This window comes from Saccopteryx bilineata, chromosome 1 (assembly GCF_036850765.1).
Source record: "Saccopteryx bilineata isolate mSacBil1 chromosome 1, mSacBil1_pri_phased_curated, whole genome shotgun sequence".
Classification (NCBI taxonomy): Eukaryota; Metazoa; Chordata; class Mammalia; order Chiroptera; family Emballonuridae; genus Saccopteryx; species Saccopteryx bilineata.
In genome coordinates this window covers 186,838,722-186,862,998 of record NC_089490.1, presented here as the reverse complement: position 1 = coordinate 186,862,998, position 24,277 = coordinate 186,838,722, and the positions used below count along the sequence as shown (strand labels likewise).

General features: G+C 44.2%; 1 protein-coding gene across 2 annotated transcripts in view; it reads right to left on the bottom strand.

The window, feature by feature from the left end:
* The window catches only part of SLC10A7 (solute carrier family 10 member 7), a 223,466-nt gene that overhangs the window by 12,132 nt on the left and 187,057 nt on the right, over positions 1-24,277 (bottom strand). For both annotated transcript variants that reach the window (XM_066232441.1, XM_066232432.1), the window contains one exon: positions 16,748-16,821. In XM_066232441.1, the coding sequence (XP_066088538.1) occupies positions 16,748-16,821 (74 nt within the window). The remainder of the gene's footprint in view (positions 1-16,747; positions 16,822-24,277) is intronic.

Below are 24,277 nucleotides of genomic sequence, written 5' to 3'. Positions count from 1 at the left end.
CAGAGACAGAATCACAGAAAGTCAAACTCACTGGCACTGACTTATCTCAATTACTAAACAAAAGGCAATCACCTGCCATTTCTACAGCACAAAATGATGCCATGATAAGGTCCAACACAGCGTTGGAACTGGATTGGAAAAGGCTTTCAGTGAGGATTATCCCAAAGCAAACTAATGTTCAGTGATACAGCCATCGTTTCCGGCAGTGATAGCTCATTATCACAGCCAGCAGCCGGAGCGGGTGGTGCAGGGCCGCAGTAAGGAGACCTCACACCCCTCAGAAAGCATGGGCTGGACTCCCACGTCCACCACTGACCCCTGTGTGACCTTCACTGGGCAAGGTACTTAGTCTCAGTTTTCCTCTCTGTAAAATATACCTATTATGTGTGGTTTTTAAAAAAAATAATAAGCGAAATAACATACAATGTGTTATTTCATCCCAGGCACTGTGGTGGGTGCAGAGAACGAATGGGCAAACCCTGTCCCCACGGAGCTGATGCTCTCACTCGGTGAATGGGAGAGAAGGCCTAGCTGAAGCCAGGCAGAGAGCAGACGCCACCAGTAACAACATCTGAGTGAAAAGGCGCAGCACTGAGGTCTAGAAAGAAGCCATCAGGCAAAACAGATCCAGTGAACTTCTGTGTTACTGTGCTTTTTAGAGTGGGTAAAAAGAAAGACCACCTGTTTCCAGGTCAGAAGCCTGCAGGTCAGCCAAGAACTGCCCAAGGTGTGGCCTGTGGGAGCAGACGGTGTTTAGTCTGCTCAGCCCCCAGCTGGCTAATCTAGGACTTCCCCCAAACCCATTCTGGGAAGTTCCGAAGGCTGACAAGTCCACTTCCTGCAGGCCCCTTAGGAAGGGGGACAGGAGGTCACAGACCATGTGGCCTGCTCTCATTCACGCCCATCTAAATGACAGGTCTTTTGCTCTAATTGTACAGATCGCACCGCCCTCCCCTTGCTGGTGATCTACGTCCCACTCGCTTCCCTGTTCTTTGCGTGTCATTCCATCTCTAGCTGAAAACACCTGCCTATTATCTTGACTGTGACTCCACCACAGAGTCAGAACCTCTATCAGTGCTTCATGAGACACAAAAAATAGTTCTGTCCTTTTTCTACCGCAGCATCCAAAATGAGGTATAACTAAATCATATATACAGATCAGCGCTCTCTTGTAGCTTTCTCAGAGTCCCAGTGACGGGTCCAGGTGGCACACGAAGGTGTCAGCAACGGCTCCTGGATGTTGAACAACCCCCCAGGCTAGACCTCTGGCAGACAAACAAGATAATCTCTTATTTATCCTTAGCAGATCTGTACAAACGGAATTTTAATTTCTAACCTCTGAAGCCTGAAAAATGTCATATGGTTACACCGTCACTAGCACAGGAGAGAGAAGGCTTTGGAAGCCACCCAGGAGATGCCAGCGACCACACTCCATAAGCTGAATAGTCTCTCTGCTGCCCACGAGGGGTGGCGCTGTGCCCCCACCTCCCCTGCCCTCTTCAGGCAGGAGGGGTTAGAGCTCGACTTCTTTCCTGGGGTAGTCAGCTCTTGCGGCATGCACGACATAGATGTTTATGTAAAACTTCCTGAGAGATGCAGCCTCTTCCCTACATGAGAACCGGAATTCAAACATATTCCTTTATCCAGAAGGGAAAACTAGGTGAGGAAGAGTTGGGAAATGAACATACAAGGTTACAGATGAGATGTCTAAGGCCATTATTAAGAGAACACAACAATCTTTCCCTTAATCCTGGGCTTTAGACCAAAGAAAGCAGCATTCGAGTTTTAGCCTCTGGGCAACCCCATTCCCACGGGACTTCAGAAGCCTTATCTGTCTGGAGTTCAGGGGCATTTCTGTTTTCATTTGTGGGTCGGGAAAGCTGACTACAGACTGCGGAAAATAATGACACAGGGCTTCCTAGGGGTTCTGAGAGTGCGCAATCAGCAACTCACGCTCTCCCCCTATCTGCAATGTGAGCAAAGCCACCATTCTGATCTCCATTTTTCAGATAAGGAAACTGAGGCTGCGAGTGAATAAAAACTCATCCAAGGCCATGCGTCGCTAGCGAAAGGATGTAAATAAATGCAGACATACCAGCTCTGTGTTCTTCACTATACTACAGCATGTGCCGCAATGCCTGAGTGGTACTTAGAGTCCTTGGGAACCCCAGAGAGAAGAGGTGCTTGATAATATTAACATAGAATAATAGCAGGTGAAACCTAAGAATGATAATATTTACACTGGAAAGGTCTGAAAGGAAGAGAGCCACTCCTTTCAACAAAGATAGTACTTGTGTGGCTGGCCTTGGATTCGCTTGGAATAAAAGTTGGTTGATGACCATTTTTGGGCCCATTAGGAAAATTAAAGATTGTGTTTTGCCTTCAGTCACATGGGCTGTAATCCTATCACTTTGCTGGAAGTTTTATGTAAATAAAGATGCAAGCTAGACCCAAACGAGCAGCTGGTGTTATTCCTGTTTTGCAACAGGCATGTTCAGATTGGAAAAGATGTTTAATGAATGGCCTGAGCCCGCTTACCAGATGCTGAAATGAAACATTTAACTCTACCAAATTGAAAGGTTCCGCCTCGGAAGATTAGGTACACCCTCACCTGTCTGAAAGCATTGTCGGAATAATTAGCAAGCAGGGAATTCAAGAATGAATTAAAGAACCGAGTCACGGAGACTTCATTCAAATATTGGCGGTGTCTTCCGGGAGGAGTCACCATCGTATTTCCCGAGACAAGCTGGGCAAGAAGTACAGTGAGATGACTTTTCTTTTCTTTTCTTTTTGTTATGTTTCTAGGATGTGAAGGAAGAGCCATTTGTCTTCTAAAGACAAAATCTGGCTTCTGTTCACACTCAGCGATGTGAGAACATCAAATAGAAAGAAACGGGAATTTCATATGTCAAAAATAACGCAGTCACCAGAATATATTTAACGTGGTCATCAACACAGAACCGGCTCCATCTGACTGGCTCTGGAAAGCCTTGTTTAATTTTACAGGATTTTTTTAAGGTATATTTTTACATAAATGAAGGAAATCACTCCAACATTTTTAAGTCTGAGGCGGAGAAGCTGATGGGACCTTCAGGGTGCGACTTACAGAAGACTCAAAACTCATAGCCAAGCAGCAAACGTGAGTAAACTGTGACGCAAATAAACATTAATTATTTTTTAAATTTCATTTGTTCATTTTAGAGAGTGGGGGAGAGTGAGTCATTATTTTTAATATACATTTTTTGTTTGTTTTGTTTTAGCAATGTGGCCAGTAATCACCCTCCAGCAGTAAACTTCCTGATGCTACCCAGTGTATGATGAACATAAACCTCAGAAAAGACGCCTTCCGACGTAACAGGACACGGCAGTTTTGACTTGGGGACTGGGAAGCAGTTATTTCTCCTGACCTCCATCTTTCTTCAGAAGGTTGACTCAGGTTTCTGTGGTGTGACTGGACCAGATGGCACCCTGCTAACCTACTCTTGCCCATTATTTACTCTCAATAACACAAAAAGTGGGGAGTTATGACCTGGTACAGAACACTTTGAGGCAGAGGAAGAAGCTAAGAAAACCGTGGGAGCCATTTCTGGAAATAAGGGTGTTTTTCTAATCTCCTCGGTTCTCCTTAACCTCTGAATACATAATGGATGTAATCATACACAGCACAGAGAATTGCAGATTCCACAAATCAGCACAAACAAATGGCCAATTTAATTAACAAATAAGTAGAGCAAATTTAAATAGAGAATCCTCACTCACGTGTTTGTTGAAATTCAGTAAACACACCTGCAGCCACCGAGAGTAGTCTAACACAGGGGCTGGCGGCCCCAGCTGGGCGTTAGAATCACCTGGGTGATGTCTGGGTCTGTCCTGAGATGCCCAGTTAACGGGTGGGTGGGTCCTGGTATCACTGTTATGGGACACTTATTCCTAGGTCATTCTACTGTGAGCCAGGTTGAGGAGCCGAGTCTGGTCACAGCGGGATGAGGAGGACACCGGAAGGATCTCAAGGTACATAAACGAGCCAGCATGTGCCAGCTCTGCCATTTTCTCGCTATGGGAACTGGGGTGAGTTACAGGACTCCTGTTGTGGAGAGTACATGAGATTATAAGGCAATTTATGTACCCAATATAGTGCCAACCATATAGTGGGCACCAAGTAAATGCCAGAGCCTTCCGTTTTGACTGTTTCAAAATATTATCTCTGTTTTCTGATTTAATGTTTGCCTCAACCTTGTGAGACAGGAGAAAAATACGGGCTTGCCAGTTTGGATATCTCTATGTCTGACTGATTTAGAATATCACATCATTTTATTATCAAAATAACTGCGCACCCTCTCTCACCGCTGAAGTGCCTCAGGGCTCAGTCCCCAAGCTATTTTCTCCTTCATCTACCCACGCCTGAACGATGGCAGCCAGTCTGATAGTTGCAGGTAACGTCGGTATGCAGAAAACGCCAGCCTGGACCAGATTCTGAACTTACATAGCCAACTCTCCCCTGGAGGTTGAAAAGACATCTCAAACCTAACACGTTCAGAAGGGACCTCTCGATCGGCCCCCACATCCAAAGTCTGCTCCTCTGCAGTCCTCCTCGGTACAGTAAGGGGCAACACTGTCCTTCTGGCCCCTCAGGCCGAACACCCGGGAGTGTCTTGAATTCTTCTTTCTCTTACATACACATCCAATTCCTACTGGCTCTGTGATCAAAATATATCCAGAATCCAATGCTTCTCACCATTCCACCGTCGCCACTTCTGGCCAAATCACCCTAAACTCTTGTCGGGATTAAAGCCCCTTAATTGGTCCTCCTGTTTCCCATGGCAGTATCCTTTCACCCATCCACACCATCTTCAGTTACCACAGCAACCACAGAGATGCTTTCAAAGCGGAAGCTGGGTCTGTCCGCTTGTTCACTCAAGACCCTCCAATGGCGTCCCTTCTCATTCTGAGAAAAAGGTTAAGTCCTTGCCATGGCCAATAAGGTCTTATACAGCATCACACACTCCCTCTCCCATTATTTTTTTTTACTGCATATCCTGTAGCTCTCTCCCTCCCTCCCTCATCCTGCCCCCTGAACATGGGCTCCTTCCTCTTCCTCCACTCTGCCAAGCACACGGCTGCCTCAGGCCCCTTGTCCTTGCTGCTCCCTCTGCTTGGAATCTCCTTCTTCTAAATGTCCACAAGGCTTGCTCCCTCTTTGCTTCAGGTCTTGGATCCGATGTCCCCTTTAAATCTGAAACCTTCTTCCCTCCACTGTGGCCCTCCTAATTCTCCTTCCTGCTTTTATTTTTCTCCATAACCCTTACCACTGTCTGATGTGCCACATACTTCGGTGTTTCTCTGTCTAACCGCACTAGAAAGGGAGCGAGATAAGGGTGGGAAACGTTTTTGTGTTTTGGTCCTTGCTGGATCCTGTGGGTCAGAACAGGGCCTGGCACATCGCAAGCACCAAATAATCACTTGCTGAATGAAGGAATGAATCAACTAAATTATTTTTTAAAGCATCTTCTCTATTGACACCACTGCTTCCTGTACATTTCTGCGCTTGCTGTCAGGTGCAGAGGGGTGTGTTTTTTATTAATTAATATTTAGGAAGTTTGCTCTAGCAGTACTAGAGTATTAGCACCAGAGTACTAGTTAGTACTAGATAACTAGTAGTAGAGTAGTACTAGTACCAGAGTAGAGTAGTAGAGTAGTACTAATACTAGTGTACTAGTACCCAGAGCAAACTCCCGCAAAGGCAGGTCTGGAAAGTGTCACTGCTGCAGCATCACCCGTGGCCTCAGCTTCAGGACAGGTGACATTCCAAAGAAGAGGGCTTCCTGTCCCTAGGAAATTTTTGTGTTGTGTCCAATTTTACATCTCCTCCTGCCCCCAGGGTAAGTTTTCAAAACCTACTGAGTACCCCATGGCTTCAAAAATGGGGCAGCTAGCTCTAATTTCTTTCTGGCTGGCATTGTTTGGGTGGGGCTGTAGATGAGGACAAGGAGGTGGTGGTGTCCCCCTCGCTTTGCAGCCCCAGATTCATTTATTCTTTCCTGTAAAAGCAGAGCTGGCTTCGGCTGTCATTAAAAGCATGCAGCTGGTTCATAGCGTCTGCTTCCATTACAGGAGCTTCCGGGAAGAGGCATGAGTGGATTCATCATTGGAGGGATGCCACTCGGAAAGGATGGTTGTCATTCGTCCGCCTCTGCGGCTGAGCTGAGGTGGAGAGATCTCAACTTCTGGGGCCTGCACTCTCCCGGGCCAGATCCTTCACTTCCATCACAGGAGAAGACCGTGTTCCGTGACCACAGGTTAGTGTTGCTGGAGGCCACTGTTCGAATGGGAACCACAGTAATAGAGAGTTTCATACCTATTCAGTGCAGTTCGATGTGGGCTCATGCACAGATTTTTTAGGGCTCCTTAGGTAGCTATCCCGTATAGCCTCTACAGACTCGTCACTGACTGATGGCCTACCAGAACGGGGTTTCTTCACCAAACTGCCGCTTTCCTTCAACTGCTTATCCCACCGAGTAATGTTATTCCTATGTGGTGGTACTTTGTTATAAATGCACCGATACTCACGTAGCACTTTGGTCACAGATTCGAATTTAGCAAGCCACAGAACACACTGAACTTTCCTCTGTACCGTCCACATCTCAACTGGCATGGCCGTGGGCTGCTCCGCTGTATACACGGTGTTACGTCATCATCTGCACATGCGCACATGCTGCCACATCATCCTACAGAAACTGGGAGGGTTTTCCTTTTACTTGGTGCAGATTTCACATTTCTATCGTCTTTTGTTGCTTTCCTGTGACCAGTCAAAAGTGCACCATGACTTTACGGACACACTGTACATGGGGGCTGCCCAAAACTCCACCGGCCTCCACCTGTCGGCAGCCTGTGGGTGAGGGCAGACAGCTGTCTTTGCTTTGTGACTTCTGGGAAACAGTGGTTCCATCTTGTGTTGTCTTTTCTTACATACTGTGATGTGATTTTTTTTTTTCAAAAGTCATATACATTCCATTCATAAAGGGATTTATATGAAGATAACTCTTAAATAGTAAGCATTGTGAAATTATTTTGAATACACACACACACACACACACACACACATTTACCTTCAGCTAGCCAGGAAGACATGGTCTTACAGAGAGCAAGCCTCCCCCTGGACTGCTGCGAATGGTGGGCACTAACTAGACGACTTTCCTCTAATCAGGTTATATTTTATAAACCCTGACCTCCTCCACATCCAGAGGCTATGCTGCACCCGGACTGGTACAATAGTGGTGACTGCAGCTACAGGTCAGAAGAACAGAAGCAGGTTCTAATCCTTCCTAAACACGACCATGAGGCCGTGGGCTGAGGAAGTGCGTGATTCCTAGAAGTCAGGGTCCAGGCCTACTGAGTTGTTTTCTTAAGTTTTATTGTTTATTTAACTTTTTTACAATACTCAGTCATGTGTTAAGAGGACATCTATGTGCTAAGTATCTCCTTTTGGCTAATGATGAGATAAAAACATCTAAAAGTGGGGTATATCACGGCCAGGCTTAAGTTAAAAATATCCCCCAAACCAACAATCCAGGCTGACCCAGACAGGTTCCCCTGTCAACAGAAGGCGCTTACGCAACAGCTGACTGAGCGCCCTGCTAGGTCTCGAGCTTCTCTGAGACCACGGGCTTGCGAGCCAGCACCTGTGGAAGCTGAAGGCGACTGTGGATGGATGTGACGCCTACACTCACTTGTGTGTGCAAAATATTCTTTTCTTGAGTGTGTTAAAATTCGGAGTCCGGGGTCTTATTCTTAAAAATTCTGAATCAGTAGGCTTCAGAGGAGGCCCTGTAATCTAACTTTTTATTTCATTTTAATTTAATTTAATTTTAGGAAGCAATGTATTAGAATTTTGCAGGCCACCCTGTGAGAAATGCTGGCCTTATGGCATCCCTCTGAATGACTCAAGAGTCTAAAGCTAAATAGGTAATAGTCTTTCAACATCAGAGAAGTACTGGACGTCAGAACTGGAAGGCCCCAGAGGCCCTCCGCTCTCAGCTTTTCAGCTAGGAGACCACAGGCCTGAGGCCTCACAGCCCAGAACCTTCTGCAGGACTCTCAGGTCAGCTCAGCACGCGGCTAAGTGTCAGACCCAGCTCCAGTTCTGGCTCTGCCACGTGGGATCACGCGACACGGGCAGCTTGTTTATCACCTGAGAACCTCACTGTCCTTATCCGCGGTATCAAACATTAGTAAGTAGAAACCGCATGTAAAGGCAAGTCGGAGGCCAGAAGGAGAGCTTCTCACGCCCGACTTCAATCGGGAAGAATGCTCGGTTAATAGCACTCCCAACTTCCTCTTCGGCTCTATAACAGCTTCCTCCGTGTTCCGGTGGACTTGCACGTAGCCCAATGGCTGCACGCTCTAGACTGCAATCCTCTGTGTTTCCTGGACAAACCCATTTTGCTGAAGCGATACCTGGTTGATTTGTCATGTAAGGTCCACAGGGGTGCCTGTGGGAGTGACGTGAGCTGGTGCATGTTCAGGACTGCTGGGAAGTGACCTGCCCCAAGTTGGTCCTGCATGAGTTCCAGATTCTCTCTGGCAGACAGAGCATGTGGCCAGAGAACTTTGTTAGGTGAAGGAGAGCTGCACCCCACTACCTTGCCGGCCGGTTTGAATGAAAGTAAGCTGTTGCACACACACACGCATTTTTCCTTTCAAATATTTGGAAACTTAAATGTCAAGTTATAAAGAAAAAAATAACCCACTATACTTGTAGGATATAATACTAAAAATAAAAAAAGGATCTATATCTATTACTGTGGATAATCTCAATAACAACATTGATGGTTAATTGTGAGTGGCAAAAAGACATGCACACCATGAGATAATCTATGTACATGAAAAACACAGAATACTATGACATGATATGCACATATGTTATTCATGGCCTCCGCAGAGTTAGTAAAAGCACAGGTGCGGTCATGGGGAGAGTAACCACCAGCACCCTCTCAGTGGTTAGTCCTGGGGACTGAGGAGGAAAGAATGGGAGGGGGAACATTAGCTACATTGGCACCCTCTTCTTTTTTAAGAATAAATAACTAAATAGATAGATAGATAAAAAGATAACCAAATATGACCAAACATTAACATTTTAAAAATACTGATGGGAAGTGCCTAGGTGTGCTATATTACTGTTTTTACTCTTTTCTATATGCTTGATTAATATTATTATTGTTTATGTTTCAAATAAATGTTTAATGGAAAATGAAATATTTTATAAAATATGCTCATTATAAAAACGTCAGAACACAGGTCAACTTTTTTGTCACTGAAGTTATTCAGGTGACTTTGAATCTTTTTCAATTCAATGTGTGTTAGCAGTCAAGTGCAAAAATAGTTGAAGCAACCGAACCTTGTAACCTCGAGCCCCAGCTCTGCCCTCCAAGTGCCCCCACTCTCAGGGAGCAGGGGAAGGTCTCCCCAAGCAGGCACAGCACCGTCTGGAGCAGGTTCAGTGACCTTCCAGTCAGCCTCAGGCCACGGCTCATCCTCCTAAGTGCCGCTGGGCACAAACCCCTGCAGGAATCTAGCATCCAGCACAGCCCTGAGCATTTCCTATGCGGACTATGGAATTTGCTAGATTCTTTGAGCAAGTGGGAAGTGGCTCTAAAGTTCTTGGACAGCCTATATATGGGTGAGTCTATTTATTACATTTATCCTGGAAACTAACAAGTCAGTAATTTCGTCAATAAAAACCTATTTCTGAATTCATTATGCTAATTAGCACTGTCATCTGTTGGGCTGATGGAGCTAAAGATAACAAAAGCATTGGTTGTAACTGCTCTGAGGATTTTCTTACTGATAAAGCAGCAGCGGAACACACCGGTGAGGATTTTCCATTCAGGACTGTCTGTCTCTGGCGCTGACGTCTACACTGACTAGTACAATCATAACACCACACTGTCAGCACAGAAGTATATATTTTCAAGTAAGTTATTTCATGTAATAAGCACCTAGCACAGTGTTTGCCCTACAAGTACTCAGTTAATGTTAGCTGTTATTATTACTACTACCATTGAAAACATAATAGAGAAACAATTTAAAAATTAAATAAAAGGTATAGAAACTCTGTTACAGAAGCCAAATTAATAATGTAGATGAGCATGTATTATTACCGCTCATCAAGAATTATTCTGAGTCTTAATTTATCTCGGTTCCTTCATGGTATCAGAAATTTGGGTTAAAGTTCAGTAAAATAGGGCCAGCAGAAGCCAAAGCCTACATGGTAGCTATTTTAGGAAGAGGATAAAAATCTCACCAAGGAAAGTATAAAGTAATATTTTCCAGACTTTGGAGTATGACCCATTGATGAGTTGCAAAATCAGTTCAATCTATAATAGCACTTGGAGTGAATACGGAATGTCTTACTTAAGTAAGAGCGAATGTTCTGTAAAACTTACACACATGCAAATGTATAATGGACTCACTGTACGATATATATATTTTAACTGTAGCCTGTGGTTAAAAAACATTTGAAAATCCCTGGCACAGAAAACGTAGATGAGAAGTGCGGGGTGTCAGCTCCATGGTTGTCCAGGTGAACATTTCCCAATATATCATTAAGATGAATGGTACCTGGGGACCAGCCTGGAGGTCCCTCATGGAGGTTTTATTGTCTTTAATGACAGACTCGCTGCCTGGGACCTGGAGACTGCCTCAAGTTTTATCGCCAAATCTCGCTGTAGGAGCAATGATGTTCAGACATCAAATTCAGAATCAAAAGCAAAACAAAATAGTCCAAAAACCTCTGAGGAACATAAGCATATCATTTTGTTAGAGGACTTACATTCTCTCTTTACGAGGATCAGAAAATAGCACAAAATGACAGACACTCCCCTACTTTTCCCGAGCACTGTAGTTAAATCTTCTGGGTCTTTAATTTCAGGGGCCTTTTTCAGAACCTGTCGCATGCAGGGTTCCCCACATTGCCTTCCCTTATGGAGCTGCAGCTCCAGGGGCGAGTGCAGGACAAACATTTACAACTCTGCCCCGAGACACACCTCTTTTCTGTCTTCACCTGGATTTCCACCCAGTTCTACTTTATCAGTTTATTGTCAAACAGCAGTACGACTCTCAGTGAGCAAGAATGGTGTGCAGAAAGACTAACTTTAAATAGAATATAACCTTTTGTTAATAAAGAAAATAAAAGGAATGAGTGCCCCATTGTGACTGGGCCACTTGGAAATCTGTGTTTATGCAAACACTGACAGATAATAAGTACTTTAACACTATCTTACAACCAGCAACGTCATCAGAAGTAGTTTCCTTTGTTAAACAATTGAGAATACACTAGAAACCCATGCTGAGATTGCACAGTCACAATCCTTGGAATCAGTACAGCCATTCTGGGTCTTCTTGGTGCTTTTGTATCTTATTATCCAATGTGGTTTTGGAAGTTTAGAAGCCAAAAGTCCAGTCTCTACATGATCTGAGAAAGTTCCTATATTTTTTCCCTATGCTTTCATGTCTTTGTACGCAAAATAAGATAATAATTACTGACTTGCTAATATCCTACCTCAGGGGTCAGGAACCTATGGCTCAAGAGCTAGATGTGGCTCCTTTGATGGCTGCATCTGGCTCGCAGACAAATCTTTAATAAAAAAAATAATGTTAAAAATACAAAACATTCTCATGTATTACAATCCATTCATTTCCTACCGCTCATGTTCATGGTTGTGGATGGCTGGAGCCAATCACAGTTGTCCTCCGGGACAACTCCAAATCTTTATTGGATAATGAGTAACGTACACGGGTCGTTGTATGGCTCTCATGGAATTACATTTTAAAATATGTGGCGTTCATGGCTCTCTCAGCCAAAAAGTTTCCTGACCCCTGTCCTACCTGGTTCAGGTAACATGACTTAGTGGTTCAGGTACTACGGCTTTAATGGGTTAAGTTCTTTTACAAGGTGCTTCCCAACTGTAGGAAGGGTAGTTATATTAAGAAAATAGTCTTCATGTGCTAAGTGGAATCACTGATAAGCTTTAAGAGAAAAGAAAACAAATTGACAACTTTCACATCTCAGTTCCATTTCCTCTCAAGATGGTACTAAATGATCCTTTCAGCCCAAGTTACCCATAATCCTTTGGAATTCTTGAAATGCTTCCAAGTAAAATAGAAAACAAGAGCCTTTCTGGATTTTGTTTCTTCTATGGAAACCTTTGGAGAGTGTGATGATATTTTTTTAAATCTCTTTAGGAAGAAGCAACAGTCATATTTCCTCTCCTGTAATATTGTATCATTATTCATAGAACTGTTTCTTTCAAGAACTTGTTTCCTTTTCACATGCAGCAAGGAAACTGCTGTCTTACAGAGCAGAGATATCAGCCCCCGAGCAGACTTGGAAACCTAAAGCTGGAAGGAATCTCGAGTGCTGTCTGGTCCATCTGCCCATTTTACAGCTGAGGAAATTGAGGCTGACAACAGGTAAGTGATGTGTTCCTGCTTTTGGTGAGAGAACTGGAACTTAAATCCTGACTAGAATAAGGTCTGCATTCTTTCTACTCTTTCCAGAATCTGATATTTACACAAAAGCGGTATTCTTTTTGCTTAATGCATAGTTTCTGGTCATGGTTCAGCTACAGACTCACAATGAAGCATAAATGTCGGTAGGAATAGCTGCTTGATTGGCCTTCCTACACAAAGTCTATAAGTGGTAGGACACATAGTGGACTCTGGGAAACAAGTGGGACTCTCACAGCTGATTGCCAATAGTTAGCTGACACGTGCTCATAGTATATGCTTTCACTCCACTATTTAAAACACTGAAAACTAACATAAACAAACACTCAACTTAAGGATCTCCAACATCCTGAAGCATTCTCTTTCTAGGTATAGTAAGAAACTTTTCTGCATCTAACAGGAGTCTAGCTAAGCAAAGTGATTAGAATACTCCAGAGAAAAAGACAGACAAAATAAAAGCAAAACACTAATTCCATAGGGTATCTCGGATCAAATTTTTTTCTTGATGAGATCTATTGACCCACTGTGCACTGAGCCATTGTTAATTAGTGTACAAGCTGTCTTTTCTTCAACCTCTGCTATGTAAAATATCTTCTCTTTACTCTCTGAATATCAGCATCAAGCTGGAGATTACTTTGGGAGAGTTCATGGCTTTTCTAGTAACCCGCGGCAAGGGGTGCTGCCTCGACAAAGTATAAGATGACCTCGGGCCCTGAGCTGAGCCGGGCCGCCCAGCACACAGGCCCAGTGGTGTTGTCTCAGATAAAACACAGTGATGGTTCTGCACTCCCTGAACGAACTCCAGGGAATGGCATCATGTCAGGCTTTCCAGATGGATTATGTGAAGCCATAGCTCAATGTCATTTTCAATAGGAAGCCTCATAATTAAAGGTCAAATAGTCACTTCATCTGCAATCAATCAATAGAAAAAGTACTAATACAGAGTACTAATCAATCAATGGCAAATGCCCTAATAAAAGCAATGAATCAAATTCAGCATGTGCGTAGTGCCGGTCCATGGAAGAGATTGAGACAGGGCAACAGCAAGAACAATAAAATATATTGAAAGTGTATGTACAAGAGGATATTCAGGAGGCTTCTCAAGCAGGAATTTTCATCTTTGGTTCTGTAGTTACATGGGTACCATTTGGCCTGCAACGATTTATTCTTAAATACAAATACTGGGCCTGACCTGTGGTGGCGCAGTGGATAAAGCGTCGACCTGGAAATGCTGAGGTTGCCGGTTCGAAACCCTGGGCTTGCCTGGTCAAGGCACATATGGGAGTTGATGCTTCCAGCTCCTCCCCCTCCTCTCTCTTTGTCTCTCCTCTTTCTCTCTCTGCCTCTCCCTCTCCTCTCTAAAAAAAGGAATAAATAAAAAAAAAAATTAAAAAAAAATACAAATACTGGATGTAATAATGAATGGTATTTTGTAAGTATTCTGTTTGAGATGTGTGTGTGAGTGTGTGTGTGTGTATGTGTGTAAAACCAAAATCACTAGAAGAAATTACTAGAATAAAACTATAACAGTGATTACAAAGGGATAGATATATTTTCTAAGTATCTGTTGTATTTCATCTGTGTGTAAGAGCTGAAAGAAAGTATAACTCCAAGTGAAATTCTCTGGAGTTTTCTCCTTCTTTCTGAAATATGAATTCAACACACGTTGTGTGATGTTCTTTCATTTCTATGCAGACTAGAAGCTGCATTAGGAGAATCTTGTCCATGCAGATCAGAAGCTACATTAGGTCGGTAGTGGGATACATCATATCCTCTGTCCCAGTGATGTGAGGTCACCAGTAGAGGGAAACAGGTATTGGATCTTGTGAAAACTGATACAGTAAATTCATAGGGTTTAACAAGACCATTCTGCAATAGGATCCAAGCACCCCTTGCTATACATGAAAATAAGGGTGCTCCTGGGACAAAGGATATCCATGCCACCTCTCTGGGACAAGGGAAGCAGCAGATAAGCCCTTTGCATAAGTGCTAGCTCGGGACCGCAGGAGGGGAGCCAGGTGTGACTGTGATGTGGTGAATTAGTGGAGTTGGAACTGAAAGTCCCTAATCTATAAATTACGGCAATGGAGGCCTGGGGAGTCACCAAGGGGAGAGTCAGGAGGAGTACCCAGGCTTTATGGTGGTAAGAGAGAGTAAGTCTGTCATGTTACAGAAGTGACAGAATTTACACCACGTGGTTACCTAGGTCATCACACGACTCTCACACTGGAGACTAAGTGCATATTCCATGAGAGAACACTACAAAAGCCAACAAAACCCAAGCTCACCCAATCCTTTTGAACAAAACAGTTAAATCATTGGTGTTCAGAGCACCCATCTGTTTGTCTGAAAATTAGCTTTCAGAAAGCATCAAGAACGAAAGAGTGTGGCTTTGGGATCAGGAAAAAAGAAAAGACCAAAAGGAGGCACGAACAGGTGTTTTGCTCACAGGAGGGGAGAGAACGCTGGCCGCACTGCAGCGCAATTGGGTCGGGTTCTTTGTTCAGCACGGTAGCTCTCACAGGAGGAACATCGTGGCGAAACTAGGAAGTCCATTTTGGCTTTCCTGACAGAAGCAACCCCCCCAGGTGGGTCGAGTTTGAAAGCCCCCTGCAGAAATGCCCAGGTGCATTTGGTGCAGCTGTGGCTCAGCATCTGTCTAAGGACACAGGCACATTGGACGCCTGAGTCAGGACTTCCGAGGCATCTGGTGGCACCCGCCTCTGGGCTCCCTACCTTTATGACAGCTCCTTACTTTTTTGGGAGACTGGAAATCCAGACATCACATCATAATAACTACATGGGGGAAAAAGTGTAAGATGATTTCTTTGAGGTCAACGATTAAGCCACACTTGTTACAGGAAAATCTACGGGACAGGAGACTGGAACCCTGGCAATGGTAACACAGTCATAACTAATATAGTTAAAAATATCTAGTAACAATAATAATAGCAGCTACTGCTGAAAGTGCCGGCTGTGTGCCTGGCAGCACACTGTGCCCTTCTGGTGGGGCACCTCACTGAGTCACTGCCATGCACGCTCAGGGAAATACTGCACACATTCCAGCTTGGCCTGCCGACGATGCATCAGTACTGCACTAGGAACTTAACAATTTTATTCTTACAGTCACCTTACCAGGTGAGTATTATAGTGCCCCATTTTACAGATGAGAAAGCTAAGGTTCAGGGAGGTTAAGTGATTTGTCCCAGGTCATAAAATCAGGATTGGAACGTGGCTTTCAAGCTCTTTCAACTTCAATTTGATGACAATTATAAAAAAAACTTACCAAACATAATGCAATGTATGAACAGTGTCTATCTATCTATCATCTATCTATATTTTATGTGTATAGATATAATTTATTCAAATAAGCTGAAGCCCCAGATAGCCCTTAAAGAATTTGTCCAATTTCCATTTTCCAAACTTGGCAAGAATAACAATAGATTCTACCAGACAAATTGTGTGGGGTTAGTAGAAACAGTGTTAGTTCCAGGCTGAACCTCTTTAACAGCACTGAGCGGACTACAACAGTGTCATGATTTTTCACTCTTTTCAGTGAGTCACATGCCAAAATGTAAAAAAATTTTTATTACGAGTTTTTACCACAATATGCCCACTAGCCCAAGGAACTTTGAATGATGTATATTTCAATACAGTTTCTAATTACTTAATGACTTTTAACCACTGAAAACATGGATTCTGGATGTCTAGACACATTGTTGGATAATGCCACTAAACTATATAAAGTAAGTAGAAAACAGCATTTTTTTCTTCTTGGTTTAATTTTTTTCCATTAAATAAATACTTATTTCACTTTAGGTGTTAATCAGATTGAGTTAATAATAATAATGCTGTATTTCTTTGCACTTCAAACTAATATCAATATCAAATTGGAGAAATAACATTATTTCCACCTTGCTCCAATCTTCCAAAATTTAACATTTTTCAACGCCTTCCAAAGCCAAGTTTATGTCGATTGTATTCTCCCACCCCCAGCTTTCAGCATTAGCATTTTACATTGAAAATTAGCTAGATCCTATATTATTTCATTTAGGCCGTCAAAAGTTGGTTCAATCATATAAAGGTATTTCAAGGCAAGAAACCATTCTCACTTGGCTATTGTTCTTTAACAGGGTGGACAACACCCCATTTCATTTAATTTGAAGAGTTGCTTAACTTTCAAAAACATAAGATGTAACTATCTGAGGGTAATATTGAATTTGTTTGTCTGTGAATCACTTACCCAGAGTGAGGGATTTGTGTGTAGAACAGAAGATGATAGCCACAGTGTCTGCTGGTGTGAAACCCGAATTATTCCTGGGGGTGAAAAGAAGTGCTTTATGAATACTTTCATTAAAAGCCTGATTAACATATCCTAAATCAGATGTACTACCTACCTTCATATTAACATCCCTTTAATCAATCCTGGTGACAGAATTCTATGCCCAAAAGTACAGAAATGTCTGACTTTTTTTCTCAGAGAATCATTTCTGAGTCATTTATCTTTGAAAAGGAGACAGTTTCAAAAATGCGTAGTGGCGGAGGTCTCCTAGGACCACATAGGTCACGCGCCTGCGGTGCTGGCCTGGACGGAAACTGTGCAGCCAGGAGTGCTAGCCTGTCGCCAGGCCATCTCTTGACACTGACCTAGTAGCTCGAAAGAGCCCGTGTATCTCCAAAGCCGCTCACTCAAGGAGCAACATAGACTTTTGGTAGCAAACACACCCTTTTGAAAAATTGCACAGTATGACAAAGATTTGACATCGTGTGTTTTTGTAAAAAGAAAAAAGAATTATCATTTTTCAGTAGTGACCATATATCAAGACCTCATCTAAGGTCTCTGCATATAAGAATAATGATTCTATAACATGGGTGAGGCAATATTCCTATTTATAGTTGTGGAACCTGAGGCACAGAGAGGTTGCCTAAGTTACCCAGGGCCCGGCAGCGAGTAAGGGACAGAGCCAGGATTCACATCAAGTCGGGCTCCTGTGGGTTTATGCTCTTTTTTTAAAAATTTTTTATTTTTCAGAAGTGAGAAGTGGGGAGGCAGAGAGACAAAATCCCGTATGTGCCTGACCGGGATCCACCCAGCATGCCCACTAAGGGGCATTGCTCTTCCCATCTGGGGTGTTGCTCTGCTGTAACCAGAGCCATTCTAGCACCTGAGGCAGAGGCCACAGAGCCATCCCCAGCACCCGGGCCAACTTTGCTCCAATAGAGGCTTGGCTGTGGGAGGGGAAGAGAGAGACAGAGAGGAAGGAGAGGGGGAAGGGTAGAGAAGCAGATAGGTGCTTCTCCTGTGTGCCCTGGCCAGGAATTGAACCCAGGACTTCCACATGCCAGGTTAATACTCTACCACTGAGCCAATTGGTCAGGGCCGGGTTTATGCTTTCACTGCTATGTTCTACCATTGCTATAGAACAGTTAAGCAAAAATACATAAATAAGTAAATAGATAAATAAATATATAAAGAAATCTCACTTGGTGGAAAGCCATTATATGTTATGGTGGTCAATATTGGTGAATATCATATTCAGATTTCCTATTTTAGACTATAAAGATTCAGAGACCCAGGACAAGGGTTAGAAATGTAATTATTACTCTTGTGTCCTTGGTATTAGAAACGATTCCTTCCTGCAGAATCAGGGTTTGAAGACACTGCAAGTCTAATCACTCCCAGCCCTGAACTCAGACAAGAGTCAGCAAATGGGAACCGAACTACATGTATATATAGAGTTGCAGCTACAACAATCTATTCAATTTTTAACAATCACTGAAGAACAAGACCCCAGAATTTCCCTTAGTAATGCCAGCCTCATATATAACTTTCATTGGGAGAGAAATCTGCCCTACATGGGTCCCACGTGCTGTTCTGTTATATGCTTCCTGGAGAGGGGAAGGGCCCTTCCCTTGCCACCTCCTCATGCCCCCCCTCCTCTTGCCCATACATGTAAGACAGTATTTCACACCCTTTGGTCTCTCTCCTCTGAAAGGTGCATATGCTCCTGCTCCCTCAACAGTCCGACCTCCAGCTCTTTTTCTGACAACAACTTTCCAAACTCTGCATTTCTGGTGTCTCACTCAGTTGGGACTTCTCTGTGGATGTGCATCGCTTGAGGACAACCAGAGCACCTGCCCAACCGTCCCTGCCTATTACTTTCATGTTTATACCGTGACACCCTCTTGACTTGTAAACATTGTACTACTGCATGGCTGACCCACTGCCTGATCCCTCCACTCATCGTGTAGGCCTGATGTAAAGGGAGCTACGTGAGGCCCCGTAAGCGCACAGAGGACAGGAAGATGGGTGATACATATATATGCCACAAAGGGGAAGGAGATGGACAATGAGAGAGAGAGAGAGGGAGAGAGAGAGAGAGAGCTTGGGCACTGAAAAGCAGGATTATCTCAAGCTTGGCAGAGGAGCGGGGTATGACTGCGGAGCCATTCTAGCGCCTGAGGCAGAGGCCACAGAGCCATCCCCAGCGCCCGGCCAACTTTGCCCGGGCGCTGGGGATGTGTATTAGGTCGGGGACCTTGAAACTGAAGGATGGGAGTGCAGGGCATGTGGGGGACGGTGGGCCAAGATCAGATCCTTCCAGCTGACTGTGTGCAGGGACACTGGCTTGTGACAAGGAGTGTGGACATGATAAGAGGGACGAGGAGGGTAAAGAGGAGTGATTCCCCAGCACAGTGAGGATGAGGGGGTAAGGCAGGAAGAATCACCGTGTGGGCAGGAGATGGTGTGAGAAACCTGAAGACAGAATCAACAGAACTGGTCAGGTGCTGATCTCTGTGAACGGCATGCCCCCTCCCAACAACTTGGGAGCACAGGCTTCTGGGCAGATGCACCAGAATTTATACCCAGGCCATCCTTCTGCTTGTGTATGAAACGGGAATAATCTGCCTGCCTCTGAGGGTCATTGTCACGATAAATGCCAGTGCTTGTTGAGAATCTGGCACATCGCATGCTATTATTTTACTGTTACTGTGGCTTTGTCAAAGGAGGAGAGAGTAAAGAGAAACGAGCAGCTCTGGGCATTCAGGACCGAGAAAGGCAGCCAGGCGTCACTGGAAACGGAGTGGGTGAGGCCCACAGCACCCTGGGGAGGAGGCCCGGGGGCTGATGGTCGAGTGCACTGAACTGGCAGTCGTGAGAGGGAATGGTGCATTCAAGAAATCCGGTGAAGAGAAGAAAAGGGTCATCGGAGATTCACGCTCACCCAGAGAGTGAAGACGCAGCAGGGAGAAACGGGTGAGGCCAGCCCTGAAAGAGGCCCAGGGGACGAGGCCCAGCAGACAAGGCCCAGGGGACAAGGCCGAGGGGGTCAGCCTACAAGGGGATGCTCCCTCCTGTCTGTCAGCTGGGAACAAACAAAGACAAGGTGACTGAAACATACAGCAATGGGAAAGTGGAGGCAAGTTAGAGACTACTTTCTTTGTAAAATGTTAGGCACTTCATTCATCCATAGAGGATCGGAGGTAACCCCGAGGCCTGGGAACCTTAAGAAATTAGAAGCTTGGAGTAGGCAGACCGGGGAATATGATATACACGCAATTCACAATGAATAAGAAACCCGTACAGGGATGGATGCCCCCGGTGATTGCAGGACACGAAGTATAACCCGCTGGGCTAGCTCAGGCTGTTTTCCAGCAGGGCTCGCGGGCTCCCAGCACGACCCGGGTCCTTCTTTTTAGTCCTTGGCTGCCCTTGTTGGTAACTCATGGCTCCTGCATCTGGATTCGTGCAGCTGGGTTTTTCTTCCAAGAGGGTCTGGCAGCACCGTTCCCTCTGGTGAACTCTGTTCTGCTTCCTATCTGCTCTTTTCCAGATGATAGCGCATTTCCAAGGAGCCCAAATCTCTCTGGCGGAGAAGGCTCGGATTTAACCTGGTGCCAACTGCTGCTGGCGACAGCAGCACACACGGTGTGGCTTCAGGGGACATTTGCATAGACATGCTTACGTGGCCCCTGTTCCGGTGAGGAGACCAGGCTATCCCCCTCTGGGAGGCTGCTGGCCTGGGCTGAGTTGAAACACTTCCCTATAGTTCTATTGACACAGTCTGTCAGTCGGGAGGGAGGCTTGGTAAATAAAAATGGAATGTTTAAGGTCAAAACAGTATTCCCCTTGAACAGGGTCAACTTGTACTCTGTCTCTAAAGGAACAGACTACTTCACATCCTGGATCTCGGGGAAAACCCACGAGCAGACGCTCACTCAGCCCTGCATTCACGAGGAGAGTGGTGCTGATGGGAGTGACTGGCCACCGCGGGAAACAGTGGTTATTTTCTATGCACTTCGCTGCCCCCTGCGCCTTCCTCCTCTGAACAGTCTTGTAAGGTGGGTAGTATTATTGTCTTGCTTTTTCCACAAAGGGAGCTAAGAGCACAAAGAGGGTTAAACAACTTCCTTCAAGTCACACAACTACTAAGTAGGCTGCTCTACATCTCGATAAGTTTGCCTCTCAGGAGGAAATTATTAAAAACAAACAAACAAAAACATGGAGAACAAAAACCACCACCAAATTTAGTGGATGGGAGCGGCTGTCTCGTTGAATAACCTTCCCTGGGCCCTACTCCCAAGGGAGGGCTTTAATGGGAGAAAGTCATGACAGGACAGAGAAAAAACAAAGAGAGCTGTACATTGTATTTAAATAGTAATGACTATAATTATTTTCACTGATTAGCATCCCTATTGTGTCTGCTCCCATTTTTTATTTTTTGGAAATGAACCACATTACTATTTTCTAATTCTACCTTATCTCTTTTTAATATTGAATTTCTTTTTATCCTGTTTTCATAATTCTTTTGATCACTTCGGCTTCCCTCGAGATGTTTATTTCCTTTCCTTCCCAACTGGTCTTTTATTCTCTCTGACAAAGCTTTCAATCAGGGTTTTGCACATAATGTTTATTTCGCCTTCCTCTGCGGTTCCCCACAAAGGAAAACATGTCAGGAGGTTTTTCTAGTGAGATCGCAGAATGTGGAGCAGAGCGCCCGGGGGGGGGGGGGGGCGTCAGAGCCGCAGTTATTAAAGGCAGAAACTTCCATGCGCAGGGCTCTCCTTTGTTAACCTCTGGACTCCCGTTTTGTCTTCACTCATTTTAGGACACGACCACTAAGTTCCCCAGAGCTCTGTGGCTTGGTCGCCTCCTCTCTGAAATGGTGAGAGACTTGTCATCAATCACAGCTTCGCCCTCCTTCTCTCCCAACTGCGGGCTCCCTACCTCCCTCTCCCAGGGCTCTGGTGAGAGGCCCATCGAGACATCTGATTAAAAGTGTTCTGATAAGGATTAAAAGACCTACACAAATATTTGAATATTTGTGTTTTTCTCCTTTTCCCTTGTTAATGGTTTCTTTTGTCACTCTAGTGACATTCTAGGGTTCTATTACTCTGTTATCTGCTTATCAAACTGTCTTTTATATATTTTTTAAAAGACTCCCAATTACTGTTTTTTTTTCCTAAGCTTTTTCAACTTTGACAGCTTCCCAAAGTTGTAGAAAGTGTAGGTCACTATGGATGGCTGACTCCTGGTTTGATGAATCAACTCTCATTTCCTGGCAACTGTGACACAGAAACGTCAAAAAGAATGTATCACAAAGCTAGAAGTGCTTAATTCCCTCTCTTCCATAATTAGGTCTTGAAATAATGTAAACTATTTTGATATAATATTCTGCAGTAGCTAACGTTTATTGATCACTTACTATTTGCCAGGTATTAAGCTGTGGGCTTTCAGTGCATATTACTTAATTCTCTAGTGACCCTATGAGATAGGAACTCCTACTGTCTCCATTTTATAAACAAGGAAACTGACAAAAGTAACAAAGTTATTAAGCGCGATTAAAATTCAAGTCCATTTGACTCCAGAGATGGAATGTATAACCTAAACACTATTCCAGAGACAGAGAAATGAGAACACAATAACAGCTCTCAAATGTATTTTAAATACTCAAAGTAGAAGAGGTTCACACGCCAGACCCCAGCAGAGCAATGTGTCGAGTCAGTCAATGTAAGAAACGTGAACCAGGTAGTAGTGTGGCAGGGAAGCTGGATTTTCTAGGCGGGCTCTCTCCTGATTTATGCTAACCTGTCATTATCGGAGGTCAGTGGTTTGCTGTACAAAAGAGACTGATTTCCATGCTGAGATTTTTGTGTCTTGATATTTGGATTGGTTTTATACTGAAATGGTATGAAAAAGGTGAAAAAAAAATTCCACAGGCCAGTTTCACCAGTTTTAAGTAGGAAGGAACAAAAGGGAGGAAAAGAAAATTAATTTCAACAGCATATAAACCGATGAGCCTTAGTTCCAACTCTTGGTATCTTCGTGTTTCTGTGTGAACTCGAAGAATCCAGTTAAACATTCTCTACAAATTCCCTGACCAAAAACAAGCATTATGAACATGAAAAAGTAATTGAAGTAGTTTCGTGCAATAGAGAAGGCCTGGGTCTGTGCTTCCGGAAATGTCAAATGGAAAGGGATTTCAATCCTAGGTGTGCTGTTTGCCAGCTGATTTTGGCGAAGTTACTAAACTGCTGTCGGTGTGGGTCCTCATCTGCGAAGCAGCAACCAAAGTGCACAGTATCATAGTCTTGGCTGTCAGACTTACAAGAAATAACACGGGCACAGTGCCTGGCTTACAGTAGGGTTCGATAAATGTTGGTTAATTTTCATTCCTCCAATAAAACCACCAGATGTGATAAGGTCTCTCAGCATGAAAAAAAAAAAGAAAAAAGAAAAGAAAACACCCTGACAGTCAGTCATTCCATACTCTGTTGTTTATCAGAGAACGTGCATGCCTGGCATTGGGCCAGGTGAGGTCCACATGCAACAGAACGTCAGTGAAAGCAGAACAGGGCACAACAGGAAGGTCTCAAAACAAGTCATTTTGGGCTGAATACTCTCAATTTTAATCCAACTAGTTTTGATACGACTGTCCCTCCTTTAACAGTCCCCATGACGGCTATTCTGTGGTTTTCAAGAACTTTTCAGTCACTGACAGGATACTGTGTCCTCCCTAGCCTGACAGGACAGGATGGAGACCAAGCTAACACTGCGATAGCCTTAGGAAAGGACAGAAGTGAGAATGTACGAGGCTCTGTTAGGGGACAGCAAAGCTTTTACCTCAACCTAACGCACAGACAGCATGTTTGCTAGCAGTGGCTCGTGAAACTGGCCTTGCCCTTTGGCCCCCAAAGTGAACTTTATTCTGCAGGCACTGGATGACCAATGAAGATCTCTAAGCATGAGCGCTATGCTCAGAACCCTGGGTTATTGGAAGCAGTATGAAATGCAGGAAGGAGTTGGGACTAGAAGTGAAAATAACAGTAAGATACCCATCACAATAGTCTAGAGCGAGAAGAGGCAACAAGAGCCTGAATTAGGGAAGTGGCTTTGGAAACACAAAAAATATTACAGAGGTAAGATCAGGAGTTGGTTAAAAAAAATAACGATGTGAAGGATTCCACTCTGAGTAACTATGGATCGTGGTTCCACTAATAGTATATTACCAATGAGCGGAAGTGCAACTGTTGGGGAAAAGGATTAATTCCATGTTGAATATGCTGAGTGTGAGGTCTTATTAAGACAGTCAGGTGACGATAGCCAAATGGTAAGTGGTAAGTCATGAAACTCAAGACAGGCATTGGAATGGGAGGTCTAGGCTTGAAACTTGTCAGCTGACAGCTCAAAGCTGTAGAATGGGGGAGGTCGCCGGCACACACGATGTGAACAGATGGGCCAAGGGCCAGGGACAGATCCTTTCATAATGTC